The 25953-nt window shown below is 29.4% G+C and overlaps 1 protein-coding gene across 7 annotated transcripts in view; it reads left to right on the forward strand.

Moving 5' to 3' along the window:
* ACC (acetyl-CoA carboxylase) overlaps positions 1–25953 on the forward strand; it is a 390006-nt gene that overhangs the window by 142400 nt on the left and 221653 nt on the right. Inside the window, exon 1 of one of the 7 annotated variants that reach the window (XM_075363676.1) lies at positions 12826–12910. The exons of the other annotated variants lie outside the window; for them this stretch is intronic. Coding sequence (XP_075219791.1) covers positions 12841–12910 — 70 coding nt within the window. The 5' untranslated portion in view covers positions 12826–12840. Of the gene's footprint in view, positions 1–12825; positions 12911–25953 lie in introns of those variants that run through there. 7 annotated transcript variants of the gene reach the window in all.

Here is a 25953-nt window from a genome sequence, read left to right on the forward strand (position 1 = left end):
TCCCGATGTGTTTTTTAACGTGTTGCTGATTTCATGCGCAACCAGCATTTTTATTTTATTTAATTTTGCACGCGGATTGAAATCGTATAGTTACATTAGTCTGCATATTAATATATTGTTTTTCTTGGTCATACCTTTTTTTTTTTATTCATATACGTAACAAATTTTTTCCGCGTGGAATAACTGGAGCTAGTTTACATTGTAATTCTTAACAGTTGATATCCTAACGAACCGGTTAATTGATTAACTTGTATTTATTGTTATTATTTTCTATAATTTAAGTTTATCCGACGATATAAACCGATTGCTTATCTCGAACTGAACAGTGAATGCACTTTGAACCGCACAGCTTAATTTTACTATCGCAAACATCTAATTACTTGTATAAATTTGTTATATCCCTAATTTCCCCGGAATTTATCTATTTATTTTTTTTTGTAGTTTTATAAATTAACCGATTAAAAGTTTGGTTTTAATAAAATATCTTATGTATTTTTAATACGCGATAAAATATTATGTTACCAAATAACGGTTTATATCGCTTTACGTAGGTGTGTTTACTCGCAGGAAATTTTCAAATAGTAATTCCCAAATATTATCGTTAAACGAAATAATTACATATCTTTATTTAATTTTTGTATGTATATATATATATATATATAAACGCATAACTTATTTTTAATTTTTCCGTTAATTAAGATTTATAAATCTAAATATGTAACATTTAATTATTCAATTAATAACGATAAATATATATTCTTGACGTAGTATGTTTTTAGTTACAACACTTTAGTGGTAATAAATCTTTTTTAACTTTTATCTTATACGTTAAAAAAAAAAGATAAGGTGTTAATATTTGCGTGCTTAACAAGTAAATAAAACTGTGTACATTGGCTTGCAGCTGTTTCAATTATCAGTACGCTATTAAGACATATGTATAATGAAATGTTTTTCTTAACTTTTTAACGTACTAATTTCCGGTTAATACTTGTGAGGTTATGTTTAGTTCTAATTTCCTTCTTTGTATTTTATTTCTTTAAAATTATTTTTGCGTGCTTATGTGAAGTGTCGCGAAGTATTTTATAATCGAAGTATTTGTACTATGCGTTACATTATACGTAGCTTCCTATGTTTTAAAATAAATAGAAACAATGGATATAAATAAATTAATCTTCAGTGTAGTGTAATGAGTTAAATAAAAATCGTTAAGAATAGCTCTGGAGGAGTAGAATTACGAAAAAAAAGCCATGTGTGTCTCATCAAGGTCTGTTATTGCATTTTCTTCTCGTAATATTGCATTAATATTTATTATTTATACGATAGATTTCGTTCCTGTTAGTGTACGTTATAATTTTTATTGCGATGTAAACATTAATTTGCATCTATCAATTTATACGTTTATACGTAATAGAGCGGTTTTGTTTACGACTATGTTTTCTTCGATTCATGTATGTCAGGTAGTAACTTTTAAAAGCTTGTACAAATTTCAAAGAAGTCTATATATATAAATAATCTATTTCTTAGATCGTGGAAAAAAAAATTCGTTCAGGTTAAAATATGTTTATATATATATATCTTATGTGTTTTCATCTATTTAGTCTTCAATTTTATATGTTTATGTCGTCTTCAATTTATTTTACAGTTAACAATTTTTTACATAACTTTTAATTAAATTTTCTACATTAATGTTTCATGTTATTAAAAGTTAAAAAAAGAAGCGGTTATATTTTGGTCAGTCTACCGATATATAATCGAGCTTTAAAGCGTCGGAATATAAAGTACGGAGAACATTGTCCTTGACTGCAAATCATATCGATGATATTTCAATTCTGAAAATACAAAATATACGAGGGCTATCTCTAAAGTTAAGACCGCTGGGAAATTTCTCTCCTTAAGGTTGGTGAACCTGTGTCGTTAATGACCACACTAGTAATGTAGACGCTATTTTGTTGTCTGTAAGTTGTCGCGTTATAATATCTTTGATTACGTGTGAGTTATTACGTTATAAAATAAATAGCAAAATCGATGTTTCCGTCGACTGTGAAATACGTGGAGTCACACGTTTTTCAAACCATCAAAAGGTTAAGGCGGCTGAAATTCATGGGCAGTTGGTTGCTGTGTACGGTGATAATGTAATGAATGTTAGAAACGTCCGAAAATTGTGTGAAAGGTTTAGAAATAACAGAATTAATGTGCATTATGAAGAACGTTCGGGGAGGCCCTCGATAATCACCGAGGACTTGTTGAATGAAATGAGTCGATGATGAAATCAGAAAAGATCGTCGTTCAATGATTTCCGACTGGCCCTTCTTTTTCCTGATGTTTCAAGAGCTGTTATCGGTTGCATTTTTCATGACCGTTTAGGCTTCAAAGAGGTTTGTGCACGTCGGGTGCCTCACGTCTTAACGAAACGTCACAAAAAAATCCGAATGGGATTTGCTTTTGAATTTTTGATGCGCTACGCAGAAAAAGGTTATGAGTGTTTAATTCGATTGTTACCGGTGATGAAACGTGGATTTCGTATTTCACGCCAGAGAGAAAACGGCAGTCAAGTGAATGGCGTCATCCTCAATCATCAATCAGACCAAAAAAATATCAAGCCACAGCCATCTGGACGCAAACTGATGGTCACAGTCTTTTGGGATCGGTTTGGCATACTGCTGATTGATTTCATGTCATGTAGAACGACTATAAATGCAGAAGCCTACTGCAAAACTCTACGTAAGTTACGGCGCGCCATTCAAAATCGGCGACGTTGGCGGCTGACCGATGGCGTCGTCCTGCTCTACGATAATGCACGTCCACATGTTGCGAGTCCGACACGTGATTTACAACATTTGGATAGGAAATTTACGATCACCCACCATGTAGTCCGGACTTCGCTCCTTCTAAATACCATTTGTTTGGGAAATTGAAAGAATTTTTGAGCGGTAAGCGATTCGTGGGTGGCGATGAACTTAAAAATGCAGTTAATCAGTGGTTAAATGGACTGGCGGCTGAAGAATACGACGAGGGTATATTGAAGCTGGTGTATCGCTACGATAAATGCCTTAATTCGTGTGGCGATTATATAGAGAAGTAGTATAAGGTATGTAGTTTAAGAAAAAATATATATATTTATAAAGTTTTTAGAATAATTCTTTTTACAATGAAACGTTCTTTACTTTAGAAATAACCTCTCGTACTTAAATCTACTTTTTAAAATTAATTTTGAATATTATTCTAATTTATTTATTTAATAATAAAAACGGAAAAATGATATTAGTAGTTATAAATATATTATGATTAAAAAAAAATTATTTCAGTTTTAAATATTTATGAAAAAATAGATGTTTTTAGTTAGGATTGTACATTTGTTTTTTACCATTCGTACTGTAACACCGCATTCCTTCAAAAGATACGGAGCTCTCACTCGCATCTTATAACTTAAGAGATATACCGTGCATTAATAATCTCGCGGGTAAATACATTAAAGATGTAAAGCGGACACATGAGACCGCAGATTTTAGCGATCTGTTCACAGGTATGTACTTCTTCTATCTATATAGAATTGTCTTTCGTTTATATATATCTGCTGAAGTTTGAACGATAAATTGTGCATAAAAAGAATAAAACCATTGAAAATAAGTGTATGAATAATAGAATACGATTTGTTTTTATGCTCGAAGTTTAATTTAGGAATTACTAAAATCTTTTTTAATTTTTTTAGAAAAGTTTTTAATATTTTAAAGTATTATTAAGATGTTTTTGAAGTTTTCTAAATAAAATGTTCAATTATTTAATAAACTTTAAAAAACTTATTTATTTTTATGTTAAAAAAGATTTGTAATCGTTTTATTAAAAACTCATGAGGAAGTAAATCATATCTCATTGGTCGCATTAATGCGTTCTTCGAAACGTTGGGATTTCCGAAACCGCAATGACAAAGCGTTAAGAGTATCCTATGTATGTAGTATTTTTCAATACCGGAAAAAAGATAAAATCTAAAACCAGAAAACGTTAACTTTATTAAATATTAAAAAATAAAATGTTGTAATAAACTTCATCTTTATTTGATAATAAATGTTATATGTTTGTAATAATATTAATAAATCGAATATAAAAATGAAAATAATTTGCTTATTAGTCCAAATCGATGTTCCTATTTTAATTTTATTTAATCGACTAAAATGTCATTTTAAACTTTTTAAGCGAATAAAATATAAGGTCGTATTAATTTACAAATATTGTGCACTGTATGTAATTAATATATATTTTCAAGTGACTATTAAAAGCATTTTTTCACAATTCACACATCAGTACTACATAAAAAAACTCGTTTAAGTTAAAAATCCTAACATGTTTCATCAAAATTTTGTAGACATGTAAAAATATATAATTTTTATCGTTACATACTACAGATTTGCAGACCGTAGCGGTATAAGTACTAATAGTAATGAATGGCATTCATTCCTACTCATTTCTATGTCGTTAGAAGTTTCAACTAATTGTTTACTGTATTCTGTAAAACTGCATAAATGAAAAATCAGTCTTTTCCTGTAAAAGATTGGCGTAAAACTTTTACGTGGTCTCGGTATCCGTGTAACATTAAAAATGTGAAAAGATGCATATGTGCGCGCGCATGTGTGCGTTTTTAAAGTAAAAGTACCGGTTTGATTAAGAAAACGAATTTCAAAGTTTTACAAGAAGTAAATTAGGTTTTTAAAAAAATCCGCTTTGTTCTTACAGTTTTATAATTTACTATAAATTTATTAATATAAAACAAACAAAAAAAAAACAATGTTTTAAATGAAAATTTATTTCGATTTTCATTTTGTAAGAAAATCATGTTTACACTGATGTTACGACTGTAAATAATTTCCATAACTTCGATTTTGTCATCGGTAGGCAGATTTCTTAAAAGTCATCATCGCTTTCTTGCTTGGCCCTTTCTCTAAGTAATTTGCATTAACACAATTTCTCTTCTAAAAGCCAAAAAAATTCCCGTTAAGCGATGATGCCTGTGTTTATATTTTACAAAAGTTATTTTTCTTTTGTTACACGTAAATATTTCCTCGATAGAAAATGATACCTTAATTTGTTTGTTTTATGCTGCTTTTCTGAGTTTTTCTTGTGGCTAAAACGCGTATAAAGTATCTAAGGTACAAGTACTACCGATCAGAGTTACTTCATTTGAGAGTAATGACGGTCAGTAAGGGACCACATTATACGGTACGGTGAACAGAAAGAATATATAACTAATAGGATAAAATATCGCACCCGTTTCAGTAAGATTGCTATCCTCATGTTAAATATTTAGCGGTGAAGAAGACGATGGAAACTACTTTATTTTCATAAGCCTCTTATTTTTGATAACGGTTTTGTTATTTTCAAAAGCGAATCGCGTCAGATGGTCTATAACCGTAAAGTTATACGGAACGGAACGCGCGGTGGTATCAGGGGATATTTTATCCTTCTATTCATCGTAGAGCCTGAACATTAGTCCCTTGCTACTGGGTCTTTCTAATTATCTGGCGGGTATTTAATTTTTTTTTTTTTAGTGGTGGTTATATATTTCTTTTTAGTTTAAGATGGACGGAGTTATGGATCGCTGTCCCTCCTTTGTAGATCGGGTTTTGAAATGTCTTTACTTGTTACACCTTGGGCAATTAAAAAGTTATTTGCGTCCATCTCCCGACGCGATTCCCCTTCAGTCCACCCGCTGAAGACTTTCGGTGCTAGTGCCTTTCGGTCTAACAGGAATGCACCTGATGGGGCCCTAGTTTTGCGGAGACTCCCTTCGCGGATGGAGTCGCGTACAGTGGCTGTAGGCGGTCGCCTTACTGATTACTGTAAGATGAAGGAAGGATAGGGAATCCGGGTTTTGGAGATTCGACAACTTAAGTCAGCCTAGTCAGAGCAAGGCTGAGTTTGCAGTCGCGGGACGCCCTGTAAGGTTATAGCGCACTCGCTAAGATACATACACGTTTGACTTATCTTCAAAATGAATCGTCTATTTTCAGATCGTCACAGTTATATGTTAAAACCTACGCGAATTGAATTTATGAACCGGTGTAAGTATTTTTACGTTATACCCTGGAAACGGAGATTCTGTTAATCTTTCATATTCTTTACGGAGTACGTGAGCGCTCCTGTTCGTAGAATTAGTAACAGCATTTATCTGAGTGATAATTATAAGGCTCAAAGCCAAACCGATCGAATTTATCTGCGATAAAGTCGCTTGTCTATACTTCGTTCCTAAAAAACTGAAAATTATAATTTTTTTTATCTGCCGATACCGACAACGCTGCAATTTCATCAAAAACCTTTCTGTTCTTGTTCAGTCAGAAAATCTGCGGCCAGAACACGTATATAACGCAGATGAGATAGGATTAAATTTTAGAATGCGGCCGTCGAAAACACTAGCATTGAGGGAAGATGCTTCTGCATCCGGCTTAAAATTAGTAGAGCGAAAAAATGTTTTTGTCTGCATTACCGCTAGCGGTGACGACAAAGTACCTCTTCTTGTGATCGGCAAAGCTGCAAACCTGGAGCATTAAACGATTTAAGACTAGATTCATCGACTATTAAGTACGCTGACCAAAAATGGGCGCGGTTGAATGCAGACATTTTTGAGAATCGGTTTAACCACAGTTTCGCATGTGAAAAATTATCTACAAATAAAGAAATTACCAGAAAAAGCAGTGCCTCCTGCCATCCATCTGAAAATGTTCTAATTTCAGGGAACATTAAGACAACTTTTTTCCACCAAATGTGGCCCATTTGTTTATCTATGGATCATGGTTTCATAGAGCAGCAATAATAAAACATTGTAACGGAAGATGTTATCTCATATTCTAGCATCAGAGCTTCAAGTTACGCCCGCATTAAAGTCATCGACCGTAAAACATGCAGTTTACATGTCGGCAGAATCATGGAATTCAATCGATCAAACAACAATCAACAAATCGTTTACAAAAATACGGTCAGAAATTCGACGGGTTAACGATCAACAAATTTTGTGTACTATGGCATCGAATGAGGAATTTTTTACTTTATTAGAAAATATACAGGGATGTGAAAACATAAAGGAAAATGAAGTGCAAAACTGGTTAAAATCGGATTCAAGGAAACGGACATTCAAAATTTATGATGAGATCGTGAAAATTGTGACAGAAGAGGTTAATGAAATTTCCAGTGACGAAGACGAACCGATTGATGAAAATGAAAAAAAAAAAAATAATAGCCACAACGAAATAATAGCCTGTATTTCTCACAAAAGCGCTCCAATATTTACAACAACGAAACGATGTTTCTTTTCGTGACTTAACGGTAGTGCGAAACTGGTGTGAGCGCGCTGCTGTGGACCGTGCAACTCGATTAAGACAAAAGAAGGTAGCAAACCCACCGGGTTGGTCTAGTGGTGAACGCGTCTTCCCAAATCAGCTGATTTGGAAGTCGAGAGTTCCAGCGTTCAAGCCCTAGTAAAGCCAGTTATTTTTACGCGGACTTGAATACTAGATCGTGGATATCGGTGTTCTTTGGTGGTTAGGTTTCAATTAACCACACATCTCAGAAATGGTCGAACTGAGAATGTACAAGACTACACTTCATTCACACTCATACATATCATCCTCATTCATCCTCTGAAGTATTATCTGAACGGTAGTTACCGGAGGCTAAACGGGAAAAAGAAAAAAAGAAGGTAGCAGACATTTTCGTTAAAAAATCAAATTAAGTTTACGTGAGTCGATGCGAGAGTGATTAGTGACTTAATTTTATTATATATAATAAGTACTGTAAAATAAAATAGTAAATAATAATATCGTTATAATCATTTTAATTTGTGGCTTATTCTGCTACCGATTCGATATTAATATGGCCCGAATTCAACAACGAAACTAAAGTCTCAAAATTTAAATTTCATTTTGTTGAAACTTGTCTTTGTTAACCGAAAATTCCGTTATCCTAGCCGGCATCACCTCCAATTAGCTCGGTTAAGAGAGGTCTTACTGTATCTTTTTATTTAAGTTTTAATAGTGTTTTTATTTCACCGTGTTTTTCTTACGTGTTGAAATAAGATTAAAAATATAAAGCTGAGTTAACTATTAAAAAGTCATTTATGAAAACCAAATATAACTTGAAAGTGCGGTCCAGTGTATTGTATTTAAGCAATTTCGTTGCGATTTGTGCGGCGAACCGGTAACTTATTATATATGTAATTAATATATAACTTCAGTAATAAAGCGGTTTTATTATGAGAATAACTTAGACAATTAATTAATGTATTATTTAATTATACTTTTATTTACGATGCAAATCCATTGTTTTATAACTTTTATATTAAGTTTAAAGGGTTTTTTTTAGTCGTTTAATTTTTATCGTAAATTTTAACGACGAATTTAAAAATAAACTATTGAAACTAAGTTAATTACGATTAATAAACTTTAGGAATGTGTGTGTGTGTGTGTGTGTGTGTGTGTGTGTGTGTGTGTGTGTGTGTGTGTGTGTGTGTGTGTGTGTGTGTGTGTGTGTGATTCTTCATTATATACTGCAGTAACTCTTACGATAATTGCAAAGCACCCGAAAAACCACAGAAGCGATATCTGAGAATAGCGATGTTCGTTATACAGCCGACCTTTGTTATGAATTGAATGAACACTATTAGATCGTTCAGTAATTTTGGAAGGATTAATTTACTGATGTAAAATAGGATATTGTTTTCGGAGAAATTAGTTGAAATCGGTGTGTCTGTCATATGATTCTTGTTATTTTTTTTTGTATGTAACCTTCGATAGTGAATTGTCGAATCGTTTTCAAAAAACAATATTATAATGTTTTATATTATATTTGAAGATATGACCTATCGCACGTAGTCAGCATTAAAAAATATCATCGACCGAGATTTAGGTGATAATAGTAGTTTCTTTTTTTATATTATAATGGTGTATACGAGTACCAAAAAATTATATGTATATAACTTAATTTAACCTTTCATAATCTACTCTTCGGTGTACTAAGTTCGTGGTCAAAGGCTGTTTAAATGTAAAAATGATTTAATAACAAGTAAGGAATAAACGTTTGATATATTGCATAATGTGGAGAAAACGTGCAGGAAGACCGATAAACTATGTCGTATGATGTAATCATTAAAGAAACCGGGTAGTCCTGCCTCAAGAAGATCTTTATTATCTCGTACCGATCGATGTCGGTGTTATTTTCAAGGCCGATTCCAGTGACCTGTTTTGCTATAAGATATTTTTATTTTGTCTTTTGTTTATTCATTTTTTCTACCTCGTATTAAGGAAATATTTATATATGTAATTATTAGAATAAGATATTATTTTTCTTTATATCGGCGTACTTTTTTGAATTGTTTTTACATTAAATATAATTCGGTAAGAATTTTTAATATTAGAAGGATCGGTTTATTTTTATAAGCTGTTTTTTTTTTTTAGTTTTTCTCCTATTTTATTAAAATTAAACCAGTTGTGTTTTTGTGCAGTTGCAATATTTATTTTGTCTATAAGAAAAAGAATTACTATCGACGGAAACCTAGCCGGTCATTCAACGATTACGTAGTGATAAAATCTCATTTTCTTAATCTCCTGATAAACAATTCAAAATTCCAACCCGTCTTCGTATGCTATTTTTGCTGTTAATTACCTTTTAAAGAAATTATTTTTTTATACAAACGTTTTTTTATGTTCGATTAATACGCCTTGTTTCACGATTAAGCTTATCGTGTAGCCACCGAATAAAGAACAGTACAAATCTGTTAAGTAATAACGTTTTCGAGTTTTTGACAGTGCCCTTGCACTACTTTTTCTTTTTTTAGATATACTATTAAAAAAAAAACCTGTAATGTTTCTTAAGTATAAATAAAAATATTTATATATATATTATTAATTCGCATTTTTCTTTTTCTTTGTATTATATTAAAAAAAAAGATATTCAATGATGTGATTTTTTTATTTTCAAGAAGACGATTATAAATAGACGGTTACACAATTTTAAGAATGATATTTTTAGTATTAATTGAGGGAAAGCCCAAATAGTCTATTATACTTGGGGAATTTCGGGGATGTTAATATTACGTAAAATGTATTCAACATATACTTCCGATCGCTGTAAGAAATTAAAAAACATTTGTATACCTCCGACCTTTTAAAACCTTAGGTAGTTAATGAATACTAAGTGCTCAAAAATTATTTGTTAAAGTGCGATTGGAAATGATGAAATTCGGTTTTACTTAATGTCGAGCGTAACCTAATATTACTCGAACTAAGGATTAGACCTTTTGAGATTCCTGCTTTTATTTTTAAAATAAGTAAAGTATCTTTTCGCTTTATCATTATCTCCTCACATATTTTGTGTTCGCAGTTCCCTATCACCCCAACATTTTTCTACCCTAACCTTCTTTTCCCTTTCTGTACCAAGAAGGTTCCTTCTTCTCCCTCAAGATCCTATTAATCAAAAAGCTGATATATTACAAATAAAAAAAGTAAAAAGGGGGTACTCAACCCTTCGGATTTGGAGCGTAATACCCTGTAATAGTTTAGTATTATTTAACTATAATCATACTGTATACCTTTCATTGGTCAGAACATAATAGTTTCTTTCTGTTTATCTGCCTTGTATATAATACATTTTTCCCTATATAATATTATCAAACAAATTGTGAACTTTTTTCATTTCCAAATTTTGAATTAGAATTAAAATCTTTATAATGATATTTTTATATTTTCATGGAATTTCATACTCATACTTTCATGTGAAGCCGAGGTTCTTTTAATTAAAATCAGTATTTTTTATTACTCAAAAATGATAAAGAAGGTTTTTAATTTAAAGATATATATATATACAGATATTCTTTAAAAAAATCCGCGCGTAAAAATTGATTTTGACCTTCTCATAATTAAATTTTCAGAACTTGTTTTTACATAAAAATGAAAAATTAATTTTTTCCTTGTTCCAAACGATAGGTGGTCAGAAGTCGTAACAAAAATTAAATTTTATTAATTTTTACGTCTATTTTATTTTTATTAAAAATAATTTAAGTCATAACTAGATTAATTTATTAACCTAATATTTTAAAATTAAATCTGTCCTGTCCAAGTGATTTAGCGATTTTGAGTTTTACGGGTTTTACGGGTCGTATTATCGTAATTTAAAACGACACAAGAATTTAAAAAAAATATATTTTTATGATATTCCGCGACTGTAATAAAGCGTAATAAGTGTATACGTAGTTAATTATATCTCCGGATCAGCAGATCGGGATATGTTGTTAATTACGAATACAACATCGAAATAAACGTAGCTGCTGGTCCGGCCGGATTTCGAACTATCTACCTTCAGGACGGAAAATAAAAACAAACTAATCGTTTGAGATTCACGATAAGATATTTAATTATCTTCTCTAGAAGGAAGCAAATCGTTCAAATAAATCACCGGTAGATCTATTAACCTTTTTGGTTTAGCAGGAGGTAAGTTTGTTTACTCTTAAATAATATTCCATCATATCCTAGGAGAGTAAGATGTATTGCGTCTGTATTTGTTTTTTTTTTTCGGTTAATCGACTGTACGGTTTACCTGTTATCAAATAATCGATGTTCTATTAAATAATATTTATTAATAATGTTATTTAATAATATTTTAATGAAGGTACGGGTAGTAAAAGTTAAATTCGCTGGAGAAAAACCGGTCCGTTTATAATAATTATAGAGATATATGTAAATCGCCGTTACGTTTACATGATACACGTAGAAGAATACTTACAAAAGCGTAAGCGACTACAACCCGGAGGTTTTAATTAAAAATATGTTGTTTTGTACTTTGACCGTCAACAATAATAACATTGCGACCTTAAAAATACTGTCAGTTGCTATACATATTTATGCATTTAGTGAGCGTACGGTTGTAGTTACTGTCGGCGGTTCGAGCACCTGTTTAAAACTTGTCCTATTCTTGTTAGTTCGCTTGCCACCGGCAGCTCGCTCGCCTCCCCGTTCTATCTCATGGCAAAACCTGTTTAAGCAGCAGTACGTGTGTTTTGTAGAAAAACTTGAAACTACATTTTTCCCAGGACGTTTAATGACTCTCCGCCGGTCGCAGTTTATATCGTAGTTGCGCGTCGATAGTACCCGATCGCTTATTCGCTATAGTTTACTCTCGCTTGTTTTTAACTCGGTTTTACGTCAATTTCGTGTGTCACGCTCGCTCTATTTCTTATCATCGTTTCTCTTATTTTACATCTTTAATCGATTATTTTGTGTTACGAATTATTTGTAATTTTGTTTTTAATACTAATTAATTAATATTATTTTATTATCGATAAGAAGGTATTGTTTAATTTAGATAAAAAATTTTGAATTTAAACGTAACGGTGAAAAATTTTTTTAATTTAATCTAACATTTGTACAAAACAGTTATATACGCATAATTTTTATAAAAAAATATCTTACCGTATAACATGTTTTTAATGGTTTTTTTTTCGGGGTCGTTTAAAAATGATGTACGGGTAGGTGGTGCTTCAGGTTTATATGATGTTTTTAAAATGTGACAAAAATTTATTTTATTAAATGTAAAACGCTGTATTTATGCGTACTTGTTTGTAGGAATATCTTCGTACTGTAATCGCTTTGTTAAAATTTCTTTAGTTATAAATTACTATGCGTCCGCCGCATAATGATTTACTTTATTTTGTTATTATTACCGATCGACATATTTATTCGGAATTTTAATGTTTATTTATAAGATTCATTTTTGAAAAGGAGAGAGTGTATAGGTTTTATAGTTTTGCTAGTTAATTTAATTTATGGCGTCGGTTCTTCGGCGTATAATTATTTTCTCATAATTATGGCGGATTTATTTCATCGGCTGTTTGGAAGATTTCTTGGTCATGCAAATCCTGACCCCTCCGGGACAGGTGGGAGTTTCTAGATAAATAATTAGATATATAAACGTGATTATAAAATTAATAGCATTTTTTTTTAATTAAAATTTTAGCTTATTATTTTTTTTTGTTGCATTAAATAATATTTGTAATAACACTGCTTTTGCTTATTAATTTATTTATCCTGTTTACTTTGCTTTAATTTTGCATAATTTTTTGTTAATTTTATTTTTAGAAGAAATTAATATAAAATTTTTTGGTCGTTTATAAATTTGTTTACGTCAATAAGGGTAGCCTATTTTTAATTAAAATAATATTTCTACGTAATTGGAAGTAACTTACTAATTATTGTTCGTAACTGTACCAAGGTTAACCGATCGAATGATAAAAAATATTTTTAAATTGGTTGTTTTTAAATGATTACATATTAATTTAATTAACTACTTATTCGGTATTTTATTCTATTCCCGCCCCCCCCCCAAACTATTATGTAAATTTTATTTATATATAGATGTGTATATAAATATATATATATAAATTTTACTCCTATCCGTTTTGGATAAATATATCATTATACGAGGTATCCAATTTGGAAAGGGTAAACACTTTTTTATTTGTTAAATTTCATTCAAAGATATGACTTTTTAAATAAAAAATTATACGAAATTATTTTCATTCTTGTAAACTTTTTAAAAGTTTCTTATTCCCTTTTAATTATCTTATCTTATCAGGATCTTTTTTTGGAATTGTAGGTAATATGGAATCTTAAGAAATAAAATTTCCTGTTTATCTTAAAAATAAATTATCATAAAACATATTGTTTCCTTTTTTTCCATTTTATAGATAGAATATAATAAAATTCCTTTGTTCTTTATTCATGAAGTTTCTATCATAAATAGTTCACTTTTTCTTAGATTTACTTTCGGAATTGCATGTATTGCAATGTGGCGATAATACACATATATAACATGTCGTGACTGATTCATAATCAACGCCCAGCACAAACAACTGAAGATAGATTGATGAAAATTTGTATGCACGTTCTTCTTACGGTGTAAGTTCACACTACGAAAGGAGTTTTTGAAATTCTGAGTTTAAAATAGAGTAACAATGAAATTTACTATTTTTTAAATTTTTTCGGTAAAAAATATAGATAACTTGATTTTTTTGTATGTATATTCTTAATTTCAATCTTTAAAAATCAATTTCTCTATGTTTTGAAATTCCGAGTTTAGAGGGTTAAAGTGGATTTTTTATTTTTTTTATTTCTCGGTAACAATTTGGAGATATCAACTTGATTTTTTTGATGTGTGTAATCTTCATTTGAATATATAAAAATAGATTTCTAAATTTTCTGAAATTCGTCCTTGAAGGGGTGAGGAAAAATAAAATAATTGGTAAATGATTGCAAATTTTCCCCGTTTCCGACTATACTAAACGAGGTATTCAATAGATTTGAGCTTATAAATACTCTTCAGGTAAATATATAAAAACCATTTTCGTTTTTTTCTGAATTTCGACTTTTTTAGGAGTGCGAGGTTGTACGGCGCAGCGTACCAACCGACAGCCATTGCCACTGCTACTGTATCTGCGACGCGAATGGCATGTACCTGCCTCCGGTTACTTGACTAAAACCACAAAATAAAAATTGACCTCAACGGGAAACCCAAGCAACCGTACAGGACGGGCGAAGCCGTGAAGGGGGTGCTTTTATATATTCAAATGTGTGTATATATATATATATATATATATATATATATATATATATATATACAACATACATTAAATAATTTACATTCAATTTTTCTTAGAATTACAAACCTTTCCTTTTTTTCAAACTTATATTTTAATACAAAAATATATTAACATTAAAAATAGATGAATAATAAATCTTTTAAAAAAATTATGGTCTCTGTAGTAGTTATATACAAGGTGTAAGATGATGATATTTTAACACTGATAGACAAAAGAATTTTTTTTAGTGTTTCTCTAAGTGTGATACCATTTCTTGAATTACTTTTTTGCGTACATTACAGATCTGTATATAGAATTTTTCTATTACCCTTAGTTTTAAATAAATTACGCTTCAAAAAAAAAAAAAAAATTAAGGGAAATATAGTTAAAATCTGTAAATTTTATAATTTTGCATGGCCATACCTGTGTTAGAATTTCACTGATGCTTTTCTTTTATAAATAGCCTCAAGCACATCCTGAATTAATGTTCACAGTAATCGACTAGCATGTTAGTATTCCATTTCCCTTTATAGCGGTTTTCCATCACCGAAATGTCTTGGTGGGAACGTTCACCGTTTTCGTCACTTAACGTCTCCGACGTTGTCCGGGAAAAATCCAGATGTGAGTGGAGAAAATGTATTTTCAAAAACATATTACATCCCATAGTTCTGTATGAAGTAAGAATTTGTTAACAATATCGTGGTAATTGTCGGATTTTTGTTTGCCGAGAAAATATTTGCAAACGTCTTTAAATGAAGCCCAAGCTGCACTTTCTACATTATTTAACATCGAGTTAAATAAATACTTCATCCTTGATCAATTCACTTATTTGAGCTTGACATGGTGAAGGGGAAAAAATACTTTTTTGGGTTCAACTAAGGGCTCTTGAATAATATTTTTCCCATTTGGAGTTAAGTTGTTGGTAACATAATGTTTATCTCTAGCTCGACCGTCCCATTCGCAAAGAAAACACATCTACTTAGTGTAGCCTAACTGCATGCCTAAGAAAATAGCTATAATTTTCAAATCACCACATATGTTCCAGCTATGTTTTTTATAATTTATCTTTTCAAGAACGTCTTTCTTACATCGTATGTCTCTTACAAATTAATACCATAAGCGATTGGCATCGAAGGATATGTGTTACCGTTGTGTAGCAGAACCACTTTTAAACTATACTTGGAAGAATCTATGAAAAGGCATCAGTCCTCAGGTTTATGAACAAGTCGTAAGTGGAACATAAGCTCATCAGTATTTGTGCAAAAAACCAAATTATTTTCATCAATAAAGTACTGAGAAAGTCCTTTTTGTCGATTTCGAAAGCCCGAAGTCTTTGTATTTTTTTGAAGTAAATTCCAACCTTGCAGTCTTGATCCTAACAGTTCAGCTTGATGTTTGATAAATTTAAATCCCTAACCAAGTCGTTTAATTCACCTTGTGATATAAGATGTGGCATATTGGAAGATAATTCAAAATAAAAATCATTGTTGTCTTCTTCAGTAATGCCTGATTCTTAATCGCTGCTTTCGAAACATACAGGTGGCTCAGGAACTGGAATAATTTCACTGTGAGGTACAGGCCTGGTTGTGCAGATTGCATGAAGGATATTTTACGGTATGTTAGAATTTTTTAGAAATTCCATGTACACTTGTTAAAAAAAAGTAATAATCGGTTACATGATCCTTTGGTTCACGCCCAAACCATAGGTACACCGAATGGCAAAGCCTTTCGTCTTTGCCATTTGGTGAGGATGGCCTTTCAGCCATCCTCTTAAATACACAGAACAATTACTTCATACTATATGAGGAGCCCACGTCTTATCCTGATCACCAATTTTACACTGAAAGTACAAACGATATGCTTTTTTAATTAAAGGTGTAATGTTTTTCTATTTGATTTTACGGTTACCTCACCACATACATAACAAAAGGCATCCATATCATTTACCCAATTTCGAGACATTATGACACTGCACTGTTAACAAACTTAAAACAGCAATAAGATTGAATAAAACTAATTCATTCCTAAATCCAGTGGTTAATACCAATAACACAGCTATGTTTTCAGCTACATGTTTTGACCTGCACAGACATGATTAATCAAGTCTCACTCTTCAGTATTAGATATGATGTCATAATATGTGACTGATATAATTTAATTCTTTTTCTAGTATTTTTTATTTATAGCTTACAAATTATGTTAACAAAGTGAAAAAATAAAAAAATGAGCTAACAAAATATAAAATAGGAGCTTAAAATGCTAACTATAAGTCGGTGCGTGATAGAAAGATTCTGAGTTCATATTCGTTTTCAGCATCAAAAACACATTAAAATTATGTATCGCATCTTAGGAAATAAAAATTGTGTTTATCAGTGTAATTGATAAAATACAAACTATATATAGCTGTATACATTTCACTGTATGTAACGATTCAATTCAATAATTGATGAAAGAGCTGCCTAAAGCATTATATTATTTGTTGCTTGGTTTATATTTTCTAAATTTACAAAATTTATGTAAAAAATAAATAAAAATGAATTTCAATTGTAAGTAAAATGTTATAGAAATACTTCAGTATTGTGATTTTAAAAGTGCAGGAAATAGTGCAATTTAACAAATATATTTTCCAAAGCATTTTATCCTTTTGTTTATAAAATAATTTGTCTAGAATTAAACAGAGAGTAAAATTGTAAAGAGCTAATCGAATATTGCAGCTAATCTTTATTTTTGTTATACGTGTAGACTGTAATTTATATATAGGTGTGTATATATACGAGTATATTATATTATAATATAATAAAACATATATTATACATATATATATATATATATATATATATATATATAATGATTTTATTTATATTTAAGATTTATTCATTTTACCGACTTTTCGAAGAAAAATACGATATTACTTTCGGTCGCATGGTGGTTGTGGGTGGGGGTAAAAATGAATTTTCTTTACGTTTTGAGGTATGGGGGCACGAAATTACAAATCACTTAAATTGTGGTTTCCTTATATTTATATATAGGCGTATTTATAAAGTTTTGCGAATCAAATATCTCCAAAATTACCAGAACAATTTCATTAAAATTTAGATATGCTGTATCTGAAGTTGTGTTTGTGAAAATTTGATGAAGATTAATCGAATCGTTCTTGAGTTACGCTCAATTTAAGATATAACAAATGTGGGCAAGTGGTTCGTTACGGTGCTGCAAGTCGGAACGTTGAAGATGTGCGGTATCTATTGTTAGCAATATTGTTAGGCGTATTCATGTAGCGTTACTGTGACAGTCATGATGACCGGGTATGTGTTTTTTATCTAAGGGTTATGTCGACTTTGTAGTGATGTCTTTTTTATACGCGCTTATGCAGTGAGTCACTGAGGTGAGGGATTGAAATTTGATGTTTGTGTGTTGGGTCTACTAACAGTTAATCGAACGTATGTAGTGCGTTGTACTCTAAAAATCAGTACATTCATTTCTAAAGATTTTTTTTGCAAAATTTAGATTAGAATGAGTTTATACCTTTTCAAAAAGAAGCAAAATAAAATAGCTTAAAATCGGTCTTCTTGCGCCGAAGTTCGCAAGTTTTTTTAAATTTTAAAATCATAAAAACCGGTTCAAACATTATCATTACGTTAATAGATTTATAATTCTCTGCTTAGTATATATATATATATTATACTCAATCAACATTATTTGAATTTTTCAATTTAAAAACAAGAAGAAATAGCTGTTATTTTTATTTTCATTAAACATTAAAATATAATATTTGTATTTAATTTTAATGTGTTTTATAGAACATATCTGTATTATATATATATATATATATTATCTTCGGAAGTTTCTTTTTTTGTTTGGAAAATGTATGAAATTCACTTCTGAGAAGTGACTCATTAAGTTGTATGTTATAGAAATTAGATTCGTGACTTTTTTTATCACGATAATGGTTTTTTTTTTAAAGGTTAATTATATAATGATTTGAAGCAATAATCAATTGTAGGTAAACATGTTAGAAGAAATTTAAATGTATTAGCGGAATGTAAGTAATTCTGTTTAGCGCCAGAATTCATGGAGGGATTAACTTAACATAAAATAATAGATAATTCTTGTATAAAATTTACAAAAATTTTACCTGAAAAATTATTTTCAATGCATTGAAATATTCGTAGCCCCCCCCCCCCGGATAATAATTAAGTTAAGTAAAGATAAGAGGATAAGAGTATTCAACTTTTTACTAATCCTGTACTGATTATCGAGTGATAGTCGACTAATATTTAGAAGGGGAACCTTTATACACATTCAAAATCATCGTAAACTCATCTTTAAAGCCATTATTTTTTTATAAATAAGGCGTTTCTTAGCGGAAATTTTTGTAATCCCGAAATGTTTATTTTTTTATTAATCACTCCAAACAGCGTACACTCATTAACGGATAAAGCATTCGGTTAAAAAAATTTATGTGAAATTTTTAAACTTATTATAATAGACTACTTTAAATTAATCGATTAAATTTTTTGTTTACGTGTTATGTTCTTATATCTTACATTATTATTTCCGTGAATATTTAATCCGTTTTTTGTGTACAAAAAAAGAAGAACGGTATGATTTACCGCATGAATCATAATACGCATTCACACTTACTGTTTTTCTATTCGACCGCGTAAGTGATACATAGTGTCGATTTCGTGTATAATACATATCGAAACGTTTTATAGCCATTTAAAATTTAAAAGTTTTTAATAAAATAGTGTTTCGTAAAGGAATCATTATCTCTGTTATAGACGTAATATATGTTATCGATATTAGCGGATACAATAAGTTATTGTTATTATAGTATGTTATAATAAGTTACTAACACCTGATTTACAGCGTAGGCAAACAATTTTTTTCACATCGAAGGAAATCTGGATGACGAAAGGAAATAGAGATGTTTTAACTTTTACACCTGACGATCGTAATAAATATGTAATTATTATTAATGAGGAGTTCTTAGATGGTGGTAAGCATACGGTGGTCCACCAAAGATTACATTCATGTACTAGAAACGACTTTACGTTCGATCGATGTAAAGGAGTAAATAAAATTAAAAAAAAAATGAATCGGGTTTCGAAAAGTCTTAATTTTTAGTTTAGAAAAACAATATTGTTTCAACAAAAAATTAGCACAAACAAATAACATATTTTTTCACTTAAAATAATCTATAATCGATGTTTATTTACAAAAAAAAAAAATCAGGTTAATATTTTATTTAAAATTTGTTCTAATAGAATCTGGTAAATATTTGAAATACAGTATTTACTAATTTTTCATTGTTTGGTAAAGTGTAATACTTGATTTAACAATAAATACGGTATACATTGCTTTTATACACGCTATTCTGTTATTGTTTTAAAGTAACACGTCGAAGTCGATAATCGTTATTAATCGGCCGTAAATGAACAACAGTTTTTCTTCTACTATACTGACTTCACATAAGACGTATTGTTTTGTTTGTTTCTATTATATTATATTGCTATTATATTTATTTGTAGAACGTAGAATGATGATAAAGTAATAACACATCAAATGTTATTAATTACAAGTGTAATCAAAATTTATTTTTTGACCCCTTCTTAAGAACATCTTCAAACAGCGGATATATTTTTAACTCTATTACTTTACGCTATCGGAGGGTTTCAATTTTTATACATGTATGTATAAAATTAGGAATATATATTTTGATTATGTTTAAATGCGGTTTTATAAATTGAAATTTAAAGCTTAAATCGAAGACAATCGTTTAGAAAGAGAAGTTTTTTTAATAATTTCACAAGTTACATTTTAAAAATAAAATCTTACCTTACTCCGGAAAGAAACATCCATGAAGTCGAAATACTTTTTAAGATGTGTGTCCTATATGTTACGATCTTCTGAACCAAATAACGATGACGTGTGTGTGTGTGTGTGTGTGCATTCAAATATGGCAACTGCATCTAGTGTCGGTTAATTTGGATGATCTACGAGAAAAGGTCGTAGAAGATTTTTTCATTATTTTATATTTTTTTTATTTCTCTGAATAGAGCTCTGTTGGTCTGTAATTATCCTTTTTTATCTCTAAAAATATTTCCTGTTTATTTTGCAATAAATATTTTTTCTTTTCCCTTCCCAATTTTGGCGTTTTTTTTTTTTTTTTTTTGTAAAAACTTTTCAGTTATATTCTATAACAACTGTAGTAGTTATTTATTTAGTAGTAATATAGTAGTATTTATTTTTTTAAAACTAACATTTTATATTCTTTGTAACTATTAAAAAGATAATCTTTGTGCTTTGTAACAGTTAAATTTCCAGGCTTACATAACATAATGTAATTATATTAATAATCTTGGCTACGTCATACATTATTTAAGCCAATAAAAATTGGGTAAAACCAACTTTTATTTCTTTATAACATAAATATCGTTTTCAGACATAATTTTTTTTACACATTAAGAAGGCCTATAAAAAAGAATACTTAAAAAAACTTCCTCCGTTTTTTTTTCTTTCGACCTCGATAAACGTCATTTGTTTTTATTCGTTTCACTAATTCTATGGTTTCTGTAAATTTAACCTATAAATTCTTTAAAAGTATACTTGTTTTCTTTTGGGATTTTAGTTACTACTTTTTAATAACGATAGAAAAGGGTTTATTCTTAAAAAAGATTACGTTTGAAAAATATTTAGAAATTTATTTACATTTTGTATATTAGCTTTACCGAATGCTTACTCGAATAAATTTAATTTTTGAGAAAATGTCTTATTTAGTGAAATAGTCATAAGAGTTTTTTTAGGTATTTCCATTTAAAAATTGTGTATTTATGTCAACATTACATTTAAGTACAAGTAATATTCTCAAAACGTTTGTTAGATGTAAATGTTGAACCTGAAAATCAACTAAAAAAAAAAGATTATTTTGTTTCAAACTTTTAACAATATGAAATAATTTACTTACTTAGTACTTGTATAAACGATCTATAAAACAAAATCATAGTTTCTACATTTTATTCGCTATATCACATTAAGTACATTTTAAAATATGAATTTCTTCAATATTTCTTATAATTTTTTAAGAGTTTTAATAGAAAATGAAACGAGCAGATGTATAAATAAATATTACAAATTAAAAAACAAGACAGCCAAAAAAAAAAACGTTGCTGTCAAACATCTCTCTTTGATATAGGATATTTAAAAAGTAAATTAAAAATATTTCAATTTTTCAAAGGTCTAAATTTATTGTTGTACTAACAACAGCTGTTTTTAATTTTTTACAAATTCATAATATTTTTATGTTCAGTTTGTTATTTATAAAAGTTGATCTTTTTTTGTTTTTCATAGACTTTATTAAATCAATTTTCACAGAATAAAACTTTTTACACGTTTTGATAATACAATTTAGGCATTTATTAGAAATTTCAAAGTTATTGTTCTTCAAAAATTAAAAAAATATTTTCGTCATCGAATCATTCTAAGTTAGATATCATGAAAACTACGGGGAATACAGTTCTGGGATCTGTTTTATTCGATTTTTCAGGTCATAAAACATAAGAAACCAACACATTTACTTCTGATATACTGAAATTTTACCGGGGGAACTGAAATCTGCGCGAAATTTTTCGCTACCTGAAACTGGTTAACAAAGCGTTTTCGGACATATGTTTGTATGAACTTTTTTCTTATTTCAAGCTCTAGAATTAGTTTCCAGATTATTTCCCTTTCCTTGTGAGTCGCTTGAATATATATAGCCTGACTCTCCCGGTATTGTAAGGATTTCAACGTGGGGTCATATATCTAAATCGGTTGAGCCCCGTTGAGTTGCTACGATGGAACAAACATACGTACACCCTAAATACATTGTGCTTCTTTTTGGGAAGTAGTGTAAAAACAAACGCTTGTATGTATAAAAAAGCGTATTTTTCAGCAACCTGTTTTTTCATATAGTCTCTCTATCAAATAAACATTGTTATAGTCTTTCTTCTCGTAGACATTTTGAATATCTGTCTAGTAAAACTATTTTCTGGGAATTCATGAAAAATATTGTACGCGTGGAAATTAACGAGTTTAATATTATATGTATACGTATATTTTATAAATATTTATATGATATTATAGATTGAAGAGAAAATATCACGAATATATTGCATGCGATGTAATTATTTATAATTTACAGATTACCAGAGGCCCAATTAAATGTAAAATAAACTTTCCTACTTAAGTTTTAGGCTCAACTACTATTTTATAATCTTAGGATTACTAAAGAATAAAAATCTATTAAAAATGATTATTTTATATTTTTTATGTTTAATATATTACTGTAGTTTTTAGGTCGGATTTTTTAATATCGATTTTATATTTTTATTAATCTTCAAATAATTGAATAATGAAAGTTCAATATGGGGTCGGTTTTATTAAGTCCTTATGAATAATATTTCTAAAATTTTTAATAATAGTAATATGAAACAGTTTAAAAAAGTAATGTTTTCATAATAATTTATTGAAAGTTCCCTATTGATTCTAAAAATATGTGTAAAAATTATTTTTCTACATAAATTTAAAAGTATTAAAAGCTTATAAAAATCATATGAAATATTTTTAAGGAATTAAATTTTGTAATTAAATAATTTGGTAGTAAGGTTTTACTTGAAAAAATCTTGTCTCAGGTATGGTAAACTGAAAACTGGACAAGGCCTACCGCTAAATTTTAATCAGCATAAAACATGTTTTAAAACAGAATAATATTTTACAATTAAAAAAACAATAAAACGATTTTAGTCATTTTATTGATAATCAAGTTTTTGTATCTCTATACTGCAATAAACTTTACTGTTTGTTTACATAATTACGATGCGTCACGTCTGGTTCGCTCCGCCTCTTCAAGGTAACAGAGAATGACCTTGAATCTCGTACGTTCAGAAATCTGGGTGGAGAAAGACAAATAACTGCTCTGTTATTCGCTAGAGCCATCACTAGAAATATAAAATAAGGGAGTGAATCGTACATTACGTAATAAATTATCGATACGGAATGAATAGTAATTTATGTAGAATTGAATATACTTTGGAGAATCAACTATACAGCCACTTTAAAAACATCGACTATACAGTCACGTTAAAAACTGTTCCCCGTTCAAAACTTTCTGTACGTAATTTAATTTCCGTACTGAGTGTAAGTGTGCGTCGTTTCTCCCAGAAAGGATTGCATTAATTTGTTGTTTTACACTATATATTTTTTTAAATCCACGGTAACTTTACGGGTATCCGATGTACAAGTGGCCATCGGAGTCGCTTTCTCTAAGAGTATTGATGTTTATTATGGAGCAATCATCGGTAGTAAATAGAATGAATACATCGTTTCATCGGTAAATATTCTCTGCTCGATAAATTAACATAAAATGTACAGCAGACTTTGTGAAACACCCCTCCTGAGGTTTATTTGTTATTCTTGTAGATGTCTATAAAATGTTTATTGGAGACGTGTTTCAAAATCAACAAATCGCTTGCAACAATAAGATGTACCTGTTATTTTAAAATAATTTTTTAACCGTTTCTATTTATGCGATCGCGAATCGGTTTAGTTTTAAACTCCATGATCCATGATGCTACAAGATCTAGGTTCATATCCGAGTAGTTATTACTGTTCGTTCGATATGAATATCCTTGTTACTGTTATCGTATTACATAATAAGTAATCATCCTTAACGAGGAAAAAGTTAATATCCTTACTGTACGTAGACGTGTAGAAAAAAACAAAAGGAATAGATTTTGTGAAACTTATTCGTCCTTTTAAAATTGTTACCGATTTCGTCGACTCGAAAGAATACACCCGGTCTCTCGCATCATATAATTTCTTATATTTTATTTAATATTTCTTCGGTTGATTTCCTGTGAGAAGCATTTTTATTTATGACTGTTGTATTTTATTTTTCTGGCGTGAGAGTTTGATAATTTTAGTGCCATTGTATATATTTAACTGGGGTTTTCTATAATTTTTTTTCTTCTATTTTTATTATTTTTATATTGTATAGTTTAGTTTTTACTCATTGTTATTTTTATTATCGTTTGTTACGAATGATTATAACTTTCCTGTTATGATTGTTCCCATTGTTTTGCCGATCCTCTTTATCATTTACCTTTTTACTTTTTTCTGTTAATCTCTCTTAGATTTTTTAAAACGATTACTTTAAGGAAACGGTTACCTTTTCGGTATTCGTCTGAAAAAAACGAAAATTATCAACTTAAGCCGAATACAAACGCTACTACTAATTTTTTTATGACTGGTAGAAACACTATTTTGCAAAATTTCAGATTTGAATTTTTCAAAAATTACGGGTAAGTTTTTAATACGGTTTCAATATCTATATTACTATGTAAATTAAATTATCTGGATCTATGTATAAGTATACATTATACAATCGTGTCAGAAGCGGGTAAGGTGGACCGTATTGTGGTTTAAATAAAGAACCTCGGTATCATTTACCGGGAAGGATCAAGGGAGACCTTTTTAAACGTTGATCAGAGCAGCAAGACAATTTAGAAAATAAAGTAAAAATCTATTATACTTAATACCCTCAAGTTGTTATATAAAGTTAATAAATAAATAAATAGAATAAGTACAAAATTAATTTTGATTAGATCAGTACAATAATTTAAATAGTTCATTAATTTATTAAAACCGCCAACGGAAACCTAATCAAACGTTTCCTTCTAGACCGAATTGTCCTTTTTTTTACACAAAATAATTATACTGTCTTATTTATTAATGAAGGTGGATTTTTTTTGCAATTAAAATAAATGACTTTTGCTTGTGATATGTAGCAAAGTTTTATTTGTGCATATAAAAGTATGGAAAGTTAAGAAGGTTGATTTGTATTTGTAAATGCTAAAGAATGAAATGATTTTTTGTCTTGAAAACTCCTGACTGAAAAAAATTGATTTATTAAATATTTTCGATTTCAAAATATTTTTATTTTATTTTTTTTAAACGGTTCGTACAACTTTATTAATATGTTTGTCGTTGATGTATAAGTACGTTATACAGAATTTGCACGTAATTTTCTTTAAGTTATTGAAAAATAATCCATTCTTCTTTTTCATTTTAGACCATGTTATATATAAGTTCATTAAATACTTTTTTAAATTTCGAACTTTTTTTAAATCGGCGCCAAATTAAAAAGAATTGGGAACAATTTATTAATCCTTAATTTAGGATCGAGTTCAAAAAATTGAAATATAAACAAGAAATTAAAAATTCTTCTTATACTGTTTTCTACTTTTTAAAAAAGCTTTTAAGTGTCTTTTTTCAAATGTAGTTTTTTCATTTAAAATATG

The sequence above is a fragment of the Lycorma delicatula genome, chromosome 4, assembly GCF_047948215.1.
Source record: "Lycorma delicatula isolate Av1 chromosome 4, ASM4794821v1, whole genome shotgun sequence".
NCBI classification, from domain to species: Eukaryota; Metazoa; Arthropoda; class Insecta; order Hemiptera; family Fulgoridae; genus Lycorma; species Lycorma delicatula.